The sequence below is a fragment of the Aptenodytes patagonicus genome, chromosome 4 (assembly GCF_965638725.1).
Source record: "Aptenodytes patagonicus chromosome 4, bAptPat1.pri.cur, whole genome shotgun sequence".
NCBI lineage: Eukaryota > Metazoa > Chordata > Aves > Sphenisciformes > Spheniscidae > Aptenodytes > Aptenodytes patagonicus.
This window is the reverse complement of record NC_134952.1, coordinates 17,851,295-17,869,866: the sequence shown is the minus strand read 5'-3', so window position 1 is coordinate 17,869,866 and position 18,572 is coordinate 17,851,295. Positions and strand designations below refer to the sequence as shown.

General features: G+C 36.7%; 1 protein-coding gene across 4 annotated transcripts in view; it reads left to right on the top strand.

Moving 5' to 3' along the window:
• Nucleotides 1-17,314, top strand: part of LCORL (ligand dependent nuclear receptor corepressor like) — a 90,546-nt gene extending 73,232 nt beyond the window's left edge. The window contains exons 8-9 of one of the 4 annotated variants that reach the window (XM_076336005.1): nucleotides 15,413-15,479; nucleotides 16,417-16,510. In XM_076336005.1, coding sequence (XP_076192120.1) covers nucleotides 15,413-15,479; nucleotides 16,417-16,430 — 81 coding nt within the window. In that variant the 3' untranslated portion in view covers nucleotides 16,431-16,510. Of the gene's footprint in view, nucleotides 1-15,412; nucleotides 15,480-16,416 lie in introns of all 4 variants that reach the window. The other 3 variants (XM_076336011.1, XM_076336006.1, XM_076336008.1) reach the window with 3 other exon arrangements.
• The last annotated feature ends 1,258 nt before the right edge of the window (nucleotides 17,315-18,572 follow it).

The window sequence follows — 18,572 nt, the reverse complement described above, 5'->3', positions numbered from 1 at the left end:
AAACTATCCCTGATAATAAACTGAAAAGTTAATTTAAGTTGTAATAGAAACAATATTATGGCTCTTGTATACTTTATTTCTTTTGTGCTTTATGTGATATATAAAATTCTTCATATTAAGCTCATTCAGTGTAACCCTGCTTTTCCAAAGTACAGCATTTTTTATCTTTAGACTATTATTTTGTATTTTAATTCACTGATTTGGGGCCAAACTCAACATAAAAAACTTGTTTTTAAGAAGTTCAAAGCTTGATACAAGATTGCCGTAAAAAAGCTAGAACTAGAAAAGGAAAGGGTAACACCTATCTGTTTCTTTTTTGCAAATGAAGAAAGAGCTCTCTCATACTTTTATTTCATAATTTTGACTGTAGTTGAGAAAATTTTGCATTCAAATTATATTTATCTTTAAACTTTTTCTTGCTATGGCAATGTCAGACCTATTACTGTGATATGGTCTCATGTTAGTTTTAATTGGGACTCAATTTTACTTACCTGATAACTTTCCTCCTTTAGTTTTGGATCTTTAGGAAATCTGATAACTATTTTGATATTTTACGTTATTTCATTTACAATTTTTGTTATTTTCCCTTTTACTCATAGTTTCTCATATCAATCATTGTCTTTAGAAAGGATATGACAGAAAGTTCATTGATAAAGGAAATGTTAAAAGACAATTACGATTCTGGAATTTTCTCCACACTTGTAACCCCAAATCTTTTTTAGGGGTACTGTTGCAGTATCGGGGTTGTCTGATACAGAAAAGGATGTCTTGTTTTGGCATGTTGATTCAATATTGTGTACTGTCTGCACTAGCCAAGGAAATCATTAAACATTTTTAGTCTGGAGTATAGCTACTGGCTAAAAAGAAGGAACATGATTTCTAGCTGTGCATGCATGTGTTTTCAAACATAATTCCTGCATCTGGAAGTTTAATGCACATGAAAACATCATTATTCATTCATATGTTCTTTAGACTGTATTTTTGTTGATGTGGTATCATAAATTATATCATTGTTCTGTTGTCATGCTTGAAATGTTCTTATATACACATTTATGGTCAATATTTAAAGTTTTTCTTCAAGTTTTACTGATCTTGGTGCCTTACCGAATATTCTTGAGAGAGAGAGGTGTTGTGATGCTGTTTTATTGTGAAGCGTTGTGGCAGGTAGGCAGAACGTTGTTATTGAATTTTCATGTATACGCAATTTTTGTTAGAATGTGCAAGTGGGAATAAAGCAGTTAAGTTCTTACAGCTCAAGGTAGTATCAAGCAACTAGAAGTAGCCATGAGCTCATTGTTAATCACTTTTTCATATTGCCTGTTTTATTCAAGATAAGGTGGATGGTAGCTACATTGGTCCATGTGCTGTTTGTTACTACTTGGCTTCTGAACTGTTGCTTCAACAATGCATTTGATGTGTTGAGGGGCAGTTCCCTTTTACTGTAAATCTATGTTCTGACCATCTTAATTTCTTTAGCAACACTGAAACATTATTACTGTCTGTGGTGGCAAAGAAAATTATGTAAGCATGTTTTTAGGAAAGTATTTATGTTTCTTTCCATGAGGGTGGTTCAGTGTGTTTCCTTATAACACTGAAGACCACATTCACGTGCTTTGGACTTGGCCAAACTAGATTGAAAAAGGCTTCAAGAGAGCCAAGCTGAAATAAGAGAATCTATTATCCAACAGTGAAATGGGACACAATAAAAGGGCCCATTTTAGGAACTTAAAACATACTGAATATTTTAAAAATCTGCTTTGGAGGGTGTGGATTTATCGCAGATGCAAAGGAGGCTGTGGACCTACTACAGAAGCAGGCAGTACTGCATGCTGTGATGACATGACATACCTGTCTACTTACCCTTCGTATCAGGGTGGGAGTTCACATAGAAAAGCTTTTAAAAATCAATTCCAAACACTTGAAGCTAGGATATTTTCTTCGTCTAAACTGAACTTTTTCATTTTCTCCCTTATAATTTGGCTTTTCTTCAAGTGGTCTGGAGTTTTAGAAGAAAATCTGTTGTATTTGTTTGCAGAGAATATAAATTTTCAATTTTAATTTTTCATTATATTTGAATGCTGTTTTTAAATGCTATCTTAATGAGATCAAGTTAGTGCAGTACTTTAAAAGAGAATTTGCTAATCTTTGTAATAATTTCAAAGTTGACTACAAGAGTTAGGAATCTAACTATGAAAACTTGGTATTTTTATGAGTCTAACTGGTCTCTTGATTGTGCGCATAAAATAACATGTATACTAATACGATAACAGACAAAACTTTTCTTAAACTTGACTTCCATTACCATAAATTTTCTTAAAACTGGGAGGGAAAATTTTATGAACTCTTTTTACACATCTATATTAGTATGGCATTAATATTCCAGTGTTGTTGCTTATTTGTCTTATGGTAGTGCAATCCAGTAGCGATAAGGCTACACAATATGAATCGCTTTCTTACTACTGTGGAAAACATTAGTCTCACACCAATGATCTAGTGACAAAGAAGATTGTTTTTAGCAAGTCTCTTCAGCTTTCTCTTTCATGAAGGAGCACATTCTACACTACTAATGTGGAACAAATTTAAAATGTTCGGTTAGGTAAAATGCAAAAGAGACTTAGTGTAAGAGTCATTGTATCTGTTGATTTTGAGAAATCCTTTTCAACAGCCATGTCTTAGCTCTCTTCACAAAGGCTTTTCATCAGAAGGTTACTTGGCTTCAGAGTAAGTTTCACCTGTGATGCAGAGTAAGCAGATAGAAATTTCCATAACTGTAATTGCCAGATAAGAAGTTACTTTTTCACAGCCAGCCATAAAACAAAGGAAGAAAATTCATAGAAAATGTAAAAACAATATTGAAATGAATGACTATTCTCAGTAAGTGGGCCATTTTTAATGCAGAAGTATAAAAGCAGAGAGGTAGACTTGATGTGTAGTTGACTATACATGTATAATAAATCCTGACTCATTTAATGAACTTAATGGTCTCTGCCTCATTCCCCTTAATGCAACAACAGCAGCTCTAACACCACAGTCTAATACTCCGTCCTGTTTTACACTCTGGAATTCCACTTGCCAAATGCAATTATATAGCCTGTCCTTCCCTTGTCTTTCTCTCCCATCATGTGATCTAGTGTGAGGTGTATAAATTTTGGGTGCTGTTTGTTTTAAACTGTGGTCATTTATGTATTGCATTGGGGTATGCTGTTCCTCATGTTCTTTTGAGGTTTCTGAGCTAAGGATTTTTACTTTTGCTTATTTGAATAGTAGACTTCTTTCAAAGAACTCAACTCTGAAGTCTTTCATTTCCTTTACCTGCAAGGAAATTTCTGTAGTTTAGTGTCACAATCATTAAGCCTTTGTGTAGGATTTATATACCCAGTTTTATACGTAAGGGGGGGGGGGGTTCATAATTTTATTCAGTATTGTTTTGTTATGTCTTTTTCATTTGATTTCCTCAAAAACTGAGAAACTCATACTCATGCTTTCCTATTTGTTCTCAGTCCTGAGAAAACGGTTAAGTTTTTCAGCTTTCTTTAGGGAACTAATAAAGCTGTATAAATATAGGCAAGCTTCTGTCTTTCTGTTTAAGCCTTTCTGTAGAAGAAAAAATAATAGTTTTCCCAGGCCTGCCTAGCACTTTTGAAAATACAACAGGTACATATCCTTTTTGAAATCCTCTCTTCTGTTAAGAGTTTACTGCCCTAAAGCAGAGCTTCGGTTGATGTTAGATAGAAAAGGATAGAGGTCAATCAACACAGCCTGTGATGATATAACTTGTAAATAAAGTATCTATGTGGTCTGACCATCACAAAGCAGGTTAATTATACTGAGACTATTCCACATTTTGGTGCTGAGCTCTGGGAAAATATTCCTGCTCAAGAAAGATGCTTTAATTCATAGAGGCATGTGTGCTGTGCCTTAGTTTGCATTCCTCTATTGTTTATATGCTAAAGCTGGGGGGGGGAGGGTGTCACCAAATTTTTGTAAAGTGTCTTATACTAGAATCTTCAGTTAGTTACATTCAAAAAGTGCAGATTCTGGTTCCAGAATCAAGGGGAAGATTTAAAATGGTGTCAGATGACTGGGCTGTTGTTTGTGTGTATTCTTGGGTAGATTTTCCTTCCCTGATTCCTCTTTCACTCAATCAAAAGATAGTTGTAGTCTGTCCTTTGATGATTCGACACCTCCTTCAGATTTTCAAGCCAAATATAATGCTGCATTTATTCACTGTTTATCCTTTTGCTAGTGGTGTCCTTTTGTTTTGCTATAATTACACAGTTGTGCATTAAAGACGTTGTTTAAACAAGATATGAGACTAATAGAAATGTTTTCATTATTTTAAAGTATTTCAGGAGAAAGTCTAAACATTTGTTTGCAGGGCTTTACAGAGTGGTGGTAAATCTTATTAACTTATCCAAAATTTTGTTTCAAATGTAGGTAAACATTTGGTAGCTGTTAGAAATTATATTTCATTTTTTATGTTCCTTCTTCCTTGTATTCATTTGGTAACTGGATATTAATTTAATACAAATAAGACTTTTACCATATTTTAAGGGCAGCATTTTCTTATCATAAGGCTTTTTTTTTTTGGTGTTTCCTATGGTCAACATGAAAAAGAAAGACTCTCTGCCCTTTAAAATGGCCTTGAATCTTGAGTGTTCCCTGGCATACTGAGTGTTTCTGAAAGCTGTTGACAGCCTTCAGGTTCTAATTAAGCCAGATATTTTTACAATGATCAATGACTAATTAGATGGGTGTATCTGAATGGAAATTGTTTTATATGGGAAGCCCAAGATTTTAAGTGCAGCATTTTACATTCACATGCACACACCACTACAACATTATAGCCTTGACGGTTTTGCCCGTAGTGGTAGTTGAGGTAGTGTCATGCTTTGTGGTCTCAATGTAACATGAAACATGATGGTGTTCTTGGGTGTGTAATCTAGCAAAGAAAGTTTATGGAGTCCTCATTAACAAAGTTTACTTCCTAGTTATTTGAAAGATATTATTAGATATTTTAAAATAAATCAAAATAAAATGTTTGGAAACCCAAGTTATGTTTTTTAACAAATACAAGTATATAGAAATGTATGATTTATAGACCTGTACCTATATATATTTGTATAGGGATATAGAGTCATAAAATCATTAAGGTTGGAAAAGACCTCTAAGATCATCGAGTCCAACTGTCAACCCAACACCACCATGCCCACTAAACCATGTCCCTAAGCACCTCATCTACACGTCTTTTAAATACTTCCAGGGATGGGGACTCAACCACTTCCCTGGGCAGGCTCTTCCAATGCTTGATAACCCTTTTGGTGAAGAAATTTTTCCTCATGTCCAATCTAAACCTCCCCTGGCACAACTTGAGGCCATTTCCTCTCGTCCTATCACTTGTTACTTCGGAGAAAAGACCGACACCCACCTCGCTACAACCTCCTTTCAGGTAGTTGTAGGGAGCGATGAGGTCTCCCCTCAGCCTCCTTTTCTCCAGGCTAAACAGCCCCAGTTCCCTCAGCCCCTCCTCACAAGACTTGTTCTCCAGACCCCTCACCAGCCTCGTTGCCCTTCTCTGGACACGCTCCAGCACCTCGACGTCCTTCTTGTAGTGAGGGGCCCAAAACTGAACACGGTATTCGAGGTGCGGCCTCACCAGTGCCGAGGACAGGGGCACGATCACTTCCCTACTCCTGCTGGCCACACTATTTCTGATACAGGCCAGGATGCCATTGGCCTTCTTGGCCGCCTGGGCACACTGCCGGCTCATGTTCAGCCGGCTGTCGACCAACACCCCCAGGTCCTTTTCCGCCAGGCAGCTTTCCAGCCACTCTTCCCCAAGCCTGTAGCGCTGCATGGGGTTGTTGTGGCCCGTAGAGAGAGAGATACATATACACCTACATATATTTGTATAGGGAGATGTGCTACCTACAAACGGAGAACATTTCTAATGTACCTTTTTAAGAGAAAATCACTTCTTTGAGATACTCAAATAGAACCTAGGTTGAGGTCCCAATGTAGAAGTTAATTGGCTTTTTAATTACTTTGTTGTTTGCAAGGATTTTTTTAATAGTGCCTTATTAAAAAGCTAGAAAAGAAAATAGAAATTCTTTCACTGCTAGTCAAAAAAACCACTGAAGTTATTGTAACTGAGCAGTAAGTAAAATGTACTCCACACGTTTTTATCAAGTTCCTAACCAGGTTACAACTGAAAATAATGTTTTGATTGGTTGCAGTGTACCTTGATAAAATAATGCTGTTCTTGAGACACATCTATCTCCATCTTCTCATTTCAATGCATAAGGTATCATCTTGAATTACTTCAGTTTTTCATATCTGCTCCATCTGTTATTTCTTTTTCCTCCTTATTGGATTGCCAGCTTTCAGCTGACTGACTTGTTTTCTCATGTAAATGCTCACTTTATTTTTTTTTCTCAGTGTGTCATTTTTGTCAACATTTTTTTATATTAGTCACTTTAATAAGTCAGACTACCTATGTTTTCTTTGCAGCTTTCTACCTTTTGTCCCTCTCTCACAGAAGCATAGAAAGCGTGCACACTTTTTCAGGGAGGCTGATGACCCCGAACAGGATGTCTCATAACGGCTTAGCTCCAATAATGAAAATTACACCATTGTCATTGGCTATCTCTTCCCGTGTTAGCTATCCCACTGCTTTTTATATATCATGATACTTACTTGTATTTTTACAGCAATATAGCATTGACTTGTGCTTCGTATATGATCCACTATAGCCACCTACACCTTTGTTAAAGAACTGCCTAACCTGCATTGGTACTTTGCCTTGGTCCCAGCTGAACTGTTGTTTATTTCACGCCATTGTTTTTATTCATTTATTTTATTCAGACCCATGTCTGAACCACTGTTCAGACCATTCAGACCATTACACTCTGGTTGTTCCACGTTAATCTGCATCCTCTCTTCATACTTTGCTCTCCTTTAGTACCAAACTTTAATTGATTCTCAGATCATGCATCAGCTTTCTTTTTTCCCAAGCTGTATGTTTGTGAGTGCCAAAGCATACTCTCAGGAGCACTGCAGAATGAGTGCAGCCCAATTTCATTCCCTGTTTTGTTTTTTACTGCATATTTGTCATTGTGTACTTCTGCTGGTCCATACTATCTCTTACACCTGATAAGAGATTTATAATATATGAGCAAGATGTCAGTCCGCCTTTGCCATAGATTTCTTCAAACCCAGGTATGGAAAATCTTTTCTAAATAGTCATGTCTACTTTTTAATCCACTTTTTCTTATTGAAAGACCAGGTAACTTTTCTGGGTTTTTTTTTCCCTACAGTGTAAAGATACATGTCTTTTCCAAAATCAGGATGTATAAACAGACTTTGTCTTCCTAGCTCCATGTGTTGGGCCAACAGCTCTGGACACTTTATAATTCTAGAAAAATTACTATTTATGCTCCCATTCTCATAGCAAATTGCACATTCTGTTCTGGTGGAACAGGTTGAGCAATTTATATTTCTCTTTCCATTTTTTCATAACTGAAGGAAGGGGACCTTTTTCTGACGCTGATTTCTCTCATGTTCTAGACATCAGTAAAGGCTGCTGGTATCTCTTGCTCTATTTAGAGGATTAAATCTAGTGAGAAACTTCATGCTTTATGGAGACCTAGGCTTTTTTTCTGTATTCTTTTGTTTGGTTTTGTCAATCTGACAGATTTTACTGTCTGATTTGTTCTTTCAACAGCAGAAACTCACCTGACTTATGTCTGCATTCACCTTTATTGTTTCCTTACCACAAATTAAATTGTCAGGAGTTTCACAAACTTTTCTTTCAATGGCTGTGCCAGCTCACCTACTCTCCATCTTCTACTTACTGCCACACGCTCCTTTCTGTCTCCACTTCTAGGCATACATAAAAGGAATCTGTGCTTCTGTCTTTTATCATGGTTTATCTGTAAATGGGGCAGGTATCTTAACTTGGCTGTAGCTCTTTCTTCAGTGATGATCGACTTTAGACCTGCTTTTCTTGCTGCACGCCTGTCAGTAGAAATGGCCTTAATTTAACATTAGCTTAAGACTTAAAATCCTTTCAAAAGCATAAGCCTATGCATTTCTACTTGGTTTTGAATGTTTTATATCGGTTGTCAAGCCATTAGTGAGTAGTGTGCCTACATCCATGTTTTTCCAAGCAGGTCTTATGTAGGTATTCTTATTCTTTGTTTTCACTTTGCAGCTCAGGGTAGAATATTTCTAAATTGTGGTCCTGCTAGGAATTAGAATAATAAGACTTTCACATTTCATATACAAAATACATGCATACATAAAAATTGAGATGCTTAGGGAAATGAGTCTTTTCAGATGGATCTTGTCACAGGTTCCTATTATCTAAGGTGCTGATTCACAAATATGCAGAGATTGTACTTGATATTTTACTGACACAGGCTTGCCCTCAAAGTTGTCTATTTCAAACTGTTGAAATCTTGATTATTTGCTTCAAATAATGGCTTATTTTGCTGTACCTGAAATGGAAGCCTAGCTGAAAAATTCTTGTCTAGAAGCTGTAAGAATTCCGTATGATATATTTCTTAATCCAAAAAAATATTCTTATTCTCACTTAGATTGTGCTCTTTTATCTGTGTGTCATGTTTTCCACTTGGAATGGAGGCTAAATTTTGGAAAAAAAAAGTACTTAAAGTTAGGTTTCAGTGTTTTTATTGGGGCACTTAGCATAAATTTCAAAACCTTGAGTAACCATAATTTATTTTTAAAACTTAAGAAATTTATTTACAATGCAAGTAAAGATTTAAGAGCTATATTTAAGGTATCCATTCTTAAAATTGTGGTGGTGGTTGTTACCTGTCTTTCTAGTTTCAAGTTCTAGAGACGTGTGTTTGAAGAAATTCTTTTTGCATATCATATTTGTTGCTGAGACACTTCATATTTATCAGTTTACTACTCACAGCTGTTTATAAATTATATTTATGTAGTAGAAATCTCAGAAAAGGAAATGACTTATTTGCAAATTATTGTTTGACCTTCCTTAATTCAGAAGTCTGGTGGGTTATAAACCACCCAGGAACTGTCTTATCATATTTCTGAGATGATCTCCCTCCATAACATAATTGCATTTGTAATGACAAAAAACTATTACGAATTAAAGGCTTGAGATTAATCCAGCTCAAATGACAAGATTTACATAGCTGCATTCATCACAGTATTGAGATGGTGGCATTCTGCTTCATCTGAGAACAGCCTGAACCAGCATACGTAGTTCTGAACCTCCAAGCCTTATTGTACCTTGTTCAAAACAATTTTTACTTATGATTAGGTAGAATAAAAATAGCAAAAACCTGTTTCTGTTATAGTATGTTTCTAAGGCAAATGCAACAGTACTCATCTGCACAACAGGTGTTTAGGGTTTTTTTGATTTATTTGCATGCTACTAACTTCTAATAATGCATAGAAATCAGGTAGTTTTCTTTCATGGAACTGATGATCAGAGGCAGACTTGTTTCATGGCGGTGCCTAGATGCTAAGAATTAATTATGTTCATCATGAAATTAATGATGCTTCCTTTCAACTGTTAGATTCTTAGCTGGTTTTTTGTTTCCGAGATCTTTGAAGACAGTATGCTATGAATGATTTGACATCATAGGACTCTTTTTTTTTTAACAGGTTTAATACTATCATCACTAGTAAATTACACCCTAACATTTTATTGCTTCTTCATGCCCATTTCAGTGACAGCTTACATTAATATTTTGCTTCCTTGTTCTTTAAGAACCCTGTGCCTTCTGTGGACTGCTAAATAATCTGTATTACCACAAAACGTAGTCATTCTTGTCAGAAAGATCACAGTTCTAAATAACTTTCTAAGTCAGGCTGCTTTAAATAATTATAACTTAAAAAGGGGACAGGAATGTTGTCTATATTAAAACTTGTCAACATGTGTTCAAGTCTGTCCTGTATTTTGGGGAGTCATCAGGACTGAGCTCTGTACTTCCATGGCTGCGCAAGTCTGATTAATTTTTTTTTTTTAATACTTTTTTCAGTTCCCGATTTCTGCAATGAAGTTGCAATTTAAATCTTTTATGTTGCCTATGATCTGTTATGTTTAAGGGAGTGAGAACATTTTGTAGAGCTGACTGGTTTTGGGGAGAAAGTAATTTTATTTAACTGTGACTGCACTCTGAAACTGTTGTCATCTATTCCACTTGCCAAACTTTTACCTGAAAATGCATACGGTGTGCTGTTTGGTTTTACTATTGTGCTGTGTTCTTTGAAGATGAATTAGTGACATAAAAGGTGCAACAAACATCCACTGCTGTATAATTTTGTCTCTGTGCAAGTTAAACTTAAAGCTTTAACAGTGTGTGGATATTTCAATATATAGCTTCACAAAATAGCTACCAGTAAGTAATCCTCTTTCCCTGATGTGCCACAAATGCTCAGCGAATTCCTAGTAGCCTCTTTCAGTTATCTTTCTCATATATTTCATATGTATTTCATTCCTATTTCCTTTCTTCTTCCCACCCTTTTTTTTTCCCCTCAAACCAAGAAAACATTTCTGAGTTAGTGTGAAGAGAAAAAGAAACTTTTCCACCATAATTTCAGTCTGGGACTATGGCTGGTTCTGACTTCTTACCCTGTCTTTTTGTCTCCACTCAGTTGACCTCCTGTCTTGGTTCTGTCTTCTGTACTGTTTTATTTGTCTTAGTACTCCAGCTGTGTTAAACCCAGCTCTTATGTCTAATTTTTAAAAGACTCCCTGAATATTGCTTATCTCCTCCCCAGCTTGCTTTGATCTAGTTGAGTATGCCATCTATTTCCAGGGCATTTCTTTCTCTCTCTTGGATTCCCAAATGGGATTGCAGCCACTCAGCTGAAAAATATTATTTCTTACTACAACGAGAATCCATTTGATAAATAGAAATGAGATTTTTAAAAATTTATTTGTAGATTTTTTTTGTTGTTGCATTTTGGAAAGGTGAGTTTAAATTTTAGAGACAATAAATCTGACTGTGCGTGCTTGGTTTACTTTAATTTCAATGTATGTTGTATTATCAAATCAATCTCTATTGGAAAGCATGCTGAGGCTACTATAGTCATTGTAGATTTTAACCTAATATATTCCACTATTTCCTTTTCTGGGAAATGTTTGAGTAGTTTGTATAGAGAAAATTTTTTTATGCTGCTAAAGTTTCACTATTTCTACTCAGTATCTTTGAAACCTTTCTGTAAAAACCTCAAATCAGTGCTATATATCACAAATGCTCTTACGCTTTCCAAGCTGTCAATTTGCACATCATTGATGGTGGTGTTTAACAAGTGCAGTTTGCAGAATTTTTGTCAGACAGGAGGGTAAAAAATAGTTTGACCTAGCTCTCAGCTAGTTGGGAGGTAGATGTTTTTATCTATGAAATAAGTGTTGCAAAAGATTTAGAGAAACATAACCCTACAGTGATACTTTCATAGTCATTTTACAGCACACAAACACACGACATTTGATGGTAATCTCTTTGACAGGAAATGCTGAGGAGCCACCTAACAGATAAGAAACATTTATCCCTATTCCTACTTTTTCTGCATGGCCTTGACATGTCGTAGACACAGATTAACTCAGCAAATGTATGGACTTGAGCTAGCCGGATTTTTTTTAACTTTGTCATTTTCATACAACAGGTGTCAAATTCCTGTTTTTCCTGAAGAACACAGTTCCAAACTGCACAGAAAATAAGAAGCTCAAAGAATATTATTTTCTTTTTGTGCTTGGCAGCCTATCAACTTATACAGTATTGCTCTCACATCCTCCTGTTAAAAATCAGTATTTCTGTTATCGTAACAATGATTTGGGTAAAACTAAAGAAAGACGCAAAATTTCACAAAGAAATACTTGTATTCAAGCAGTTTTAACTGGAAGTGTGGAAAAGAGCACGGTTTTCTTCAGCTCTTAAGAGCATGGGAAGGCCCCTTGCTTGCTTTAGTAGAAGGTTGAATTCAAAGACCTTTCTATTTAATTCCTTTTGCTTTAATGATAGGAGGAAATTTTTGTGGAGAGAGATGATCCTTTTAGGTCCTAGCAGGCCTGGAGACTTAACCACACACAGGGTTGTCTGCTTAGCCAGGGGAGACTAGATAGGACTTCAGAGTCCATCGGCATTATTCTGATTTGGCTGCTATGATTTGTTAGAGTAACATAGGCAATTGCCTCGTTTTCCCAACGCTGTTGAAAGATAGTAAATTCAGAGATGATTCCGTAATGGTGATTTGGGAACTGAGAGTTGCAACACATGGAAAAAAAAATCCTGGGGTCATCACTGACAGTTTTCGAGACCCATTGGTTTTGTGTGCAGCAGCATCCAAAGAAAGCCAAGAGCATGTGAGGGCATCTTCAGCTTGCATTGACAAAACAGTGTGTCCACATCCTTAGTGTGGTACCCAGCACCTCCTGCCTCTCCAGTAGTTCACATATGCCCACTTACAGAGCAGAGTCAAAAACCTTTGTAAGACTGAACACGCTCCTTATACAGAGCAGTGATATAGCGCATGCTAAAGGACTGCAGAAACACACAACTTAGCTCCCTGAGATATATTTTTTTTAAATTGCTATTGTTTCACATCAAAAAGGTATAGTCTCATTTCCATATACTTTTCTTTTAATTTTTACTTTCTAAGAAGAGACAAGAATGATCAGGATCAGTTATTGTATACTCTGAAGGATGAAATCTTTTAAATTAAGCAGGAAATATGTTACCAGCACTTCAAGAGTAGAAGGTAGAGGGTAGTGTAATTAAAGGTAGAGGGCCGGTAGAGGGTAGTGTAATTAAAGATGAAGAAAAGCATCTGAATTTTCAAGAAATATCACTAGTTTAGCATACAAAGAATTTTAAAAAAATAAAGACTGTTGTCTTCTTTTTCACTGGGCTTTTAGCACTGTTGGCCTGTCTTCAAGTTCACTAGTGAAAGCAGAACTATTGAATATGCCATGGCTGGAATTTATGTTCCATGTTACAGAAGCACCCATAGCTGACTTCCACAAATCACATGCACAGCAGCTGATTAACTGCATCAATCCCAAGTGAATAAAAACAAAACAGATTATAATTGCTGGAATAGTAAACAGAGGGCTTCAGAATTGGAAAATCTAACCTTTTTAGAGACCATTATATAAGATCAGTAAATGCCTGTTGTCTAAGAAGTTAAAGGGACCTCCATCCTCTTACTGGTGCAGGCGTTGGTAGTGGAAAACTCCAGGAGGATGTAGAGTAGAGATACTCTACAGCCTAATTCCAAGCTCTACTGAAATAGGCTTCATGGCTTCTGGCAGCACCAGGCTGTAACCTGCAGTTCTTCCTGACAGGAGGGTTGCTGTATGAAACATCTCTCTCTTTTGCTAGGAATGCTGAATGCACAGTGCACCTTTTGTAAGCAGAGCGGAATAAAATGTAGAGTAGAATCTATTGATGGATCTGGCTGGAGAAATTCAACTGCTTCTATTTAATTTTACACCTTAATTACATTCTCTGCTTTAAAAATACTATTTAAATACACCGGTTTTGTATCTTGTTGCATCAACAGCTAGAAAATAAATCACTACAGGTAAAAGAATGAAAAGTGAGATGAAAGACTAGGTTCTCCTTGGTTAACGAATATATTACTGCAGATCTCTAACCATATTATTTTCCACTTTATCAAGGTAAAATTTCCTAAAATACTTGAGCTTTTTATGTTGATGTTACTCATACTGGGGAACTGAAAAAAACATTAATTTCACATTTTTCTATTCCTGTTTTTATGCATTCTCTTAAAATGCCAAACTCTCGAGTTTCCTAGAGTTCTTCTGTAAGAGGTAAATTACTGCATGACAATTACCAGCGTATACTTCAGTTCTAGTTTTGCAAATTCAGTCCTGCCTTTTACACCTTGTACAGAAACCTGTACAAAAACTAAAAGATAAAGAGTAGGACAGTCTCTCAGAGAGGGAAACCATTGTAGTCGACTACTCAGAAAAAGTGCTGTTTGGTAGTATTATAGCACTCTGCATTTTGATTTGCAGTCCAAGCAAATGGGAAGGAATTACGGTCACAGTTACACCAAATCCTAGTATACACTCTGCTAGCAGTGTTGTTTGGAAAACACACCATAACGATTTAATACAATTCCTAGTTTTATGTTCAGAAGTAAGATGCCAAATCATTTGAGAAGCCTGAACCTTTAGCTTTTTCTTTCTGGCACTTGCCCAGCGTTAAACAAGGTTCATACTGCTTTAAAGACAGTAGCAATACTGTTCTTTAAAGCACTTTGCAGGTATATACTACTTCATAGTTTGCAATTTCTTGATTCCCGGGGCATTTATGTTCCTTTCAGATAACAACAACAAAAAAAACCCAAACAACAAACCCCAAAACAAAACAACATTTCAGCCCTATCTCTTCATTTAGTTGTTCATTGTTGCTGTTCATTGCTAAGAGTTTAAGTTTTGCTACCTGGCCACACCTGGAAAGCACATAAGCAGTAGGGGTGAGGAAAGCTGCAAGACTTCAGAAGTCAGCCCTAGCACCATCTCATATGTACACTTAATCCCATGGTCATAAGAAAACGCTTTGACTTTCCTCACAGCAAGTGAGGGCAAAGGTTCAAGTCTGAAGAGGTTGCAAATTCAAGAAAGTAACCTTGCTGACTAAAGTCTTCTCTGTCACCTACACCTGCACTCTCTATTTCCTACAGGAAGGAGAGGATCAGAGCAACAAGAGTGTGTGCAAACCAGAAAATAATGAAGGAAAAGGGTACAAGGCAAAAACGAGCCAAAAGATAGAGGCAGAAGAGTAAGGACACAAGGAAATGCAGGACATGGGGGCAGTACCCCAGTTATGGAGGGTTAGGAACTAGGGTTAGTAAATTAGAAATGCCTGTTTCACTACCATGTCAGAAAGGCACACAGCCTTCTAGAGAGCTTGCATAAAAATGTAAAAGAATGAAAATTGTGTTTCAGATGATCTGTGAAAAATAACAATGAATTGTCACTTTAGCTGTTACACAAGCTGTCTTCCCCTCTTGCCCTGACATAGGAAAAAGTTTAATCAAAAAGTCAGTCAATAGGATTTCAGTAACACAAGCTAATATGTTTTAGGTTATAGTCTTATAATTACTGAATGTCCTCAGCTAGACTGTTCACCCATGTGGACACTACAGCAGATTCAGTCCTTGATAATTTGCACCTCAGTCCTGTGGTGGACCTGGTTTCCTGAAATGCAGCAAGTAAGAGCCATTAAGATATATGCTTGCTACTTAAGCATCCCTTTGATAGAAGAAACTGTGCGCAGGTAGTTTATAGCATGATCATTACCTCCTACCCTTAATTACAATACATAGAACTTTTATTTTTTTTATCTCAGTAATTAGAAATATTTCCAACTTTGTATCATTCTTACAGTTCTTGAAATCTTTGAAAAGGATGGTGAGAAACAATGAATTGCACATAGGACAGATCACTGCAGGAGGTAGGCAGTAAAAAAAAAAAAAAAAAGTAGGGATGGAGAGGTTTGAAATTAGGATTTACAAACTCTACCTTCTTGTCTTCTGAGTGTGTGCAATTACAGTGCTTTATATATTAAGGAAGAAATTCTTCACTGTGAGGGTGGTGAGGCAGTGGAACAGGTTGCCCAGAGAGGTGGTAGATGGCCCATCCCTGGAAACCTTCAAGGTCAGGTTGGCCGGGGCTCTGAGCAACCTGATCTAGTTGAAGATGTCCCTGCCCACGGCAGGGGGGTTGGACTAGATGACCTTTAGAGGTCCTTTCCAACCCAAACCGTTCTATGATTCTATTCTGCGATTCTATATGGCAACAATGAGAGTATGATTCAATCTGCACTTATGTCCTAGTCTACTTTGTGATCCCCACAAAGGGCTGGGTTTCTTTCCCTTCTTGTATTACTTATTTTCCTAGATTTGAAACAAAATAAACACTGTCTATATATTAGTCCTTTCGTGGCTGTACTAAATTAACAATGATGTCAGCCAAAAACCCAACCTCAAATTCTTGCCCAGTTCCTGCTCTATGTTTTTACAGTAGTCAGCTGGACACCATTTAAGAAAGGCCAGCCTGCAGAACACACCTCTTCCTGTGCAAAGCAATAGCGCTAGCAGGAGACTGACCTAGGACAGTCTCTGCGAATTAACAGGACCTCAGCTATTTCAACACAAACAAACAAGCCCGATCTACTTTTACGACATGGGGAGCACAGCACAGTCAGGTTCTGATCTCGGTGTTTCTGGAACATAGTGCAGTAAAACAACAAAAAAACCCCAACAGTATACACGACCTGCCACCACCTCATCTTGCCTCTTATCAGTTTGCTTGTTTGCAGGGGAAGAGGAAAGTGTACTAAACTTTTTCTCATTTTTTTCCCTCTCCCACCCCCGCTTCTTTTCTCACAGCACGCTACAAGTGAAAGTCTCGGAGCCGCAGAATTCAATAGACATGAACACAGAAAATGAACATTTGAAGTCCATAAAGATGTGCCTTAATCAGCCCACTGAGTGGAATCTGAGTTTTTCAGCAGCATCTCTCGCCAGCTGTAAAGTTTTTAACCAAAATCTCAAAACTGATGAGAACAAATAGATTGCAGCTGTTCTTGCACTATTATTTTGTACATTGTTCCTGATTTTTTTTCTGCTGAATATTAAGCATTTATTACATCGATCTTGAAATGATCTCGTGTGATTTGGCTTTATATTACTACTAGCATTATTCATTTTGATGTACTTTTTCTTTTTTTAAATATGAAGTTTCACATCTGACCATCATGAAATTCTTGCAGTACAAATTTATATCAGAATCAGATGTTCCCCTTTAATAGTATTGTGATTTTCTATGTTCTTTAAGTTTAATTATTATTCCCTGATTTTATTTTTGTGCACGAAAGTTAATATATTATGTAATTTGTGGCATAGGTCACCATGTAAAGATTTATGGTAATAACAATTCAAACAAATCTGTAACAGGTGGAGACCGACTACCTCGAAGCAAAGCAGTAAAAAGAAAAGGTAAATTATCTGAGGAGATCTCCTTTACAAACGGACTGAAATGTATCGAACAACCAGTTTGTTTCTGCAGTATGCTTTCATCTTCATTTATCTCGAGAACTTTTGTGTGACAGTGTTTAATGACCGTAATGTCTAAAAGAAAGGCCAAGCCTGCAGGAGAATCTCTTGAAAGATTGTCATTCAGCGAATCTGTATCTGCACTTTTTGAGGTTTCTGCTAAATGGTCTTTCTTCCCCTTTTGTTTTTATGAATTTATGCCTGCCACCAATTAAAATGGATGTAAATGCTCTTCCTATTTCATTTTTTTTCTGTGTACTTTGGAAATTCAATGTAAACATCAAAATTCTAAACTCTGCTCAGAGAAGTAGTAAATGGTTGTAGCTGACTACATTGTAGACATTCCATGCTTAGATCAGCTTTAGCAAGGTTCATGTACTTCATTCATCAAAACTTTATTATTAATAGAGCTATAACAAAAGTGTTAGAATAAAACCATATGATATCTTTCTCTTTTCTAGAGTCATACATTCAATAGCTAGAGTAGAGGTTTCTTAATTCAACTTCTTAAGAAGGTGCCTGTCCTTTACTTGCCAAGAACTAATTTTCCAGAAGGAAATTTCCTTAGAAGACACTGTATTTTATAAAAGAAAAGTTTTAAGGATTCACTTAAAATTATCATCTTACTTAACAAAATGAAGATGCAGTTCTTCTTTACAGAGAGAGAGAATTAAACTTCCTGGGGAAGAGGCACTGAAGTTGACTTCAGTGGAGCCCCACCAAAGCACAAGGAACAGTAAGGCGTCAGGGCTATCCAAGAAGGGACATAAACCAGTCTCACAAGCAGTGGAACTAATGCAGCCAGTATCTTGTTCATGTGCCCGAAGGAGGAGATGCCATGGGGATTTTCTCATTTCAAAGACGGAGTAAATACCAGAACTCTTCTGTTACAGGCATGTCTTACCTCCAAGCAGCTGTCTGTTTCCATTAACTTTCATTAACAGTTGTGATCCCTTTCTGTCACAGTGAGTTTCAATCGGCTGATGAGTTCAAAAGTTTTCAGGTGGGAATCAGATACAGGCATAACCCAAGCTCACTAAGTCACACAATAAGCAACAAAACTAGAAGAAGAAATGTTCTTGGCCCAGCACTTGCCGTTCATCTCCAGATAGCGACCAGCCAAAGGAGACTCTTGCCAAGAGAAAAATCTTTTAGTTTGTAGTCTGAAGAGACTGATTAGGCAAGCAAACAAAAACAATCACAAAACTGGTTTTAAGAAACAAAAGCTAGTGTAGGAATAAACATCTAATCATTTTAAGTTTGACAGCAAATGACCACTGCTATTTTATCATTATTTAATATGGAATCAAGTCTTCTAGTCTAGGTCTAGTTTGGCTCATGTGCTCTGGACACACTGTTGCGTTTAGCCAGCAAAAAGAGAGAGGATGCACAGTAACTGGTTCAGAGCAACAAAGAGGTTGCTTTTTTTCCAGTCAATTAGAATATTTTGGGGATTAAAATTTTACTCCTTAATTAAGCAGCCAGGAAGT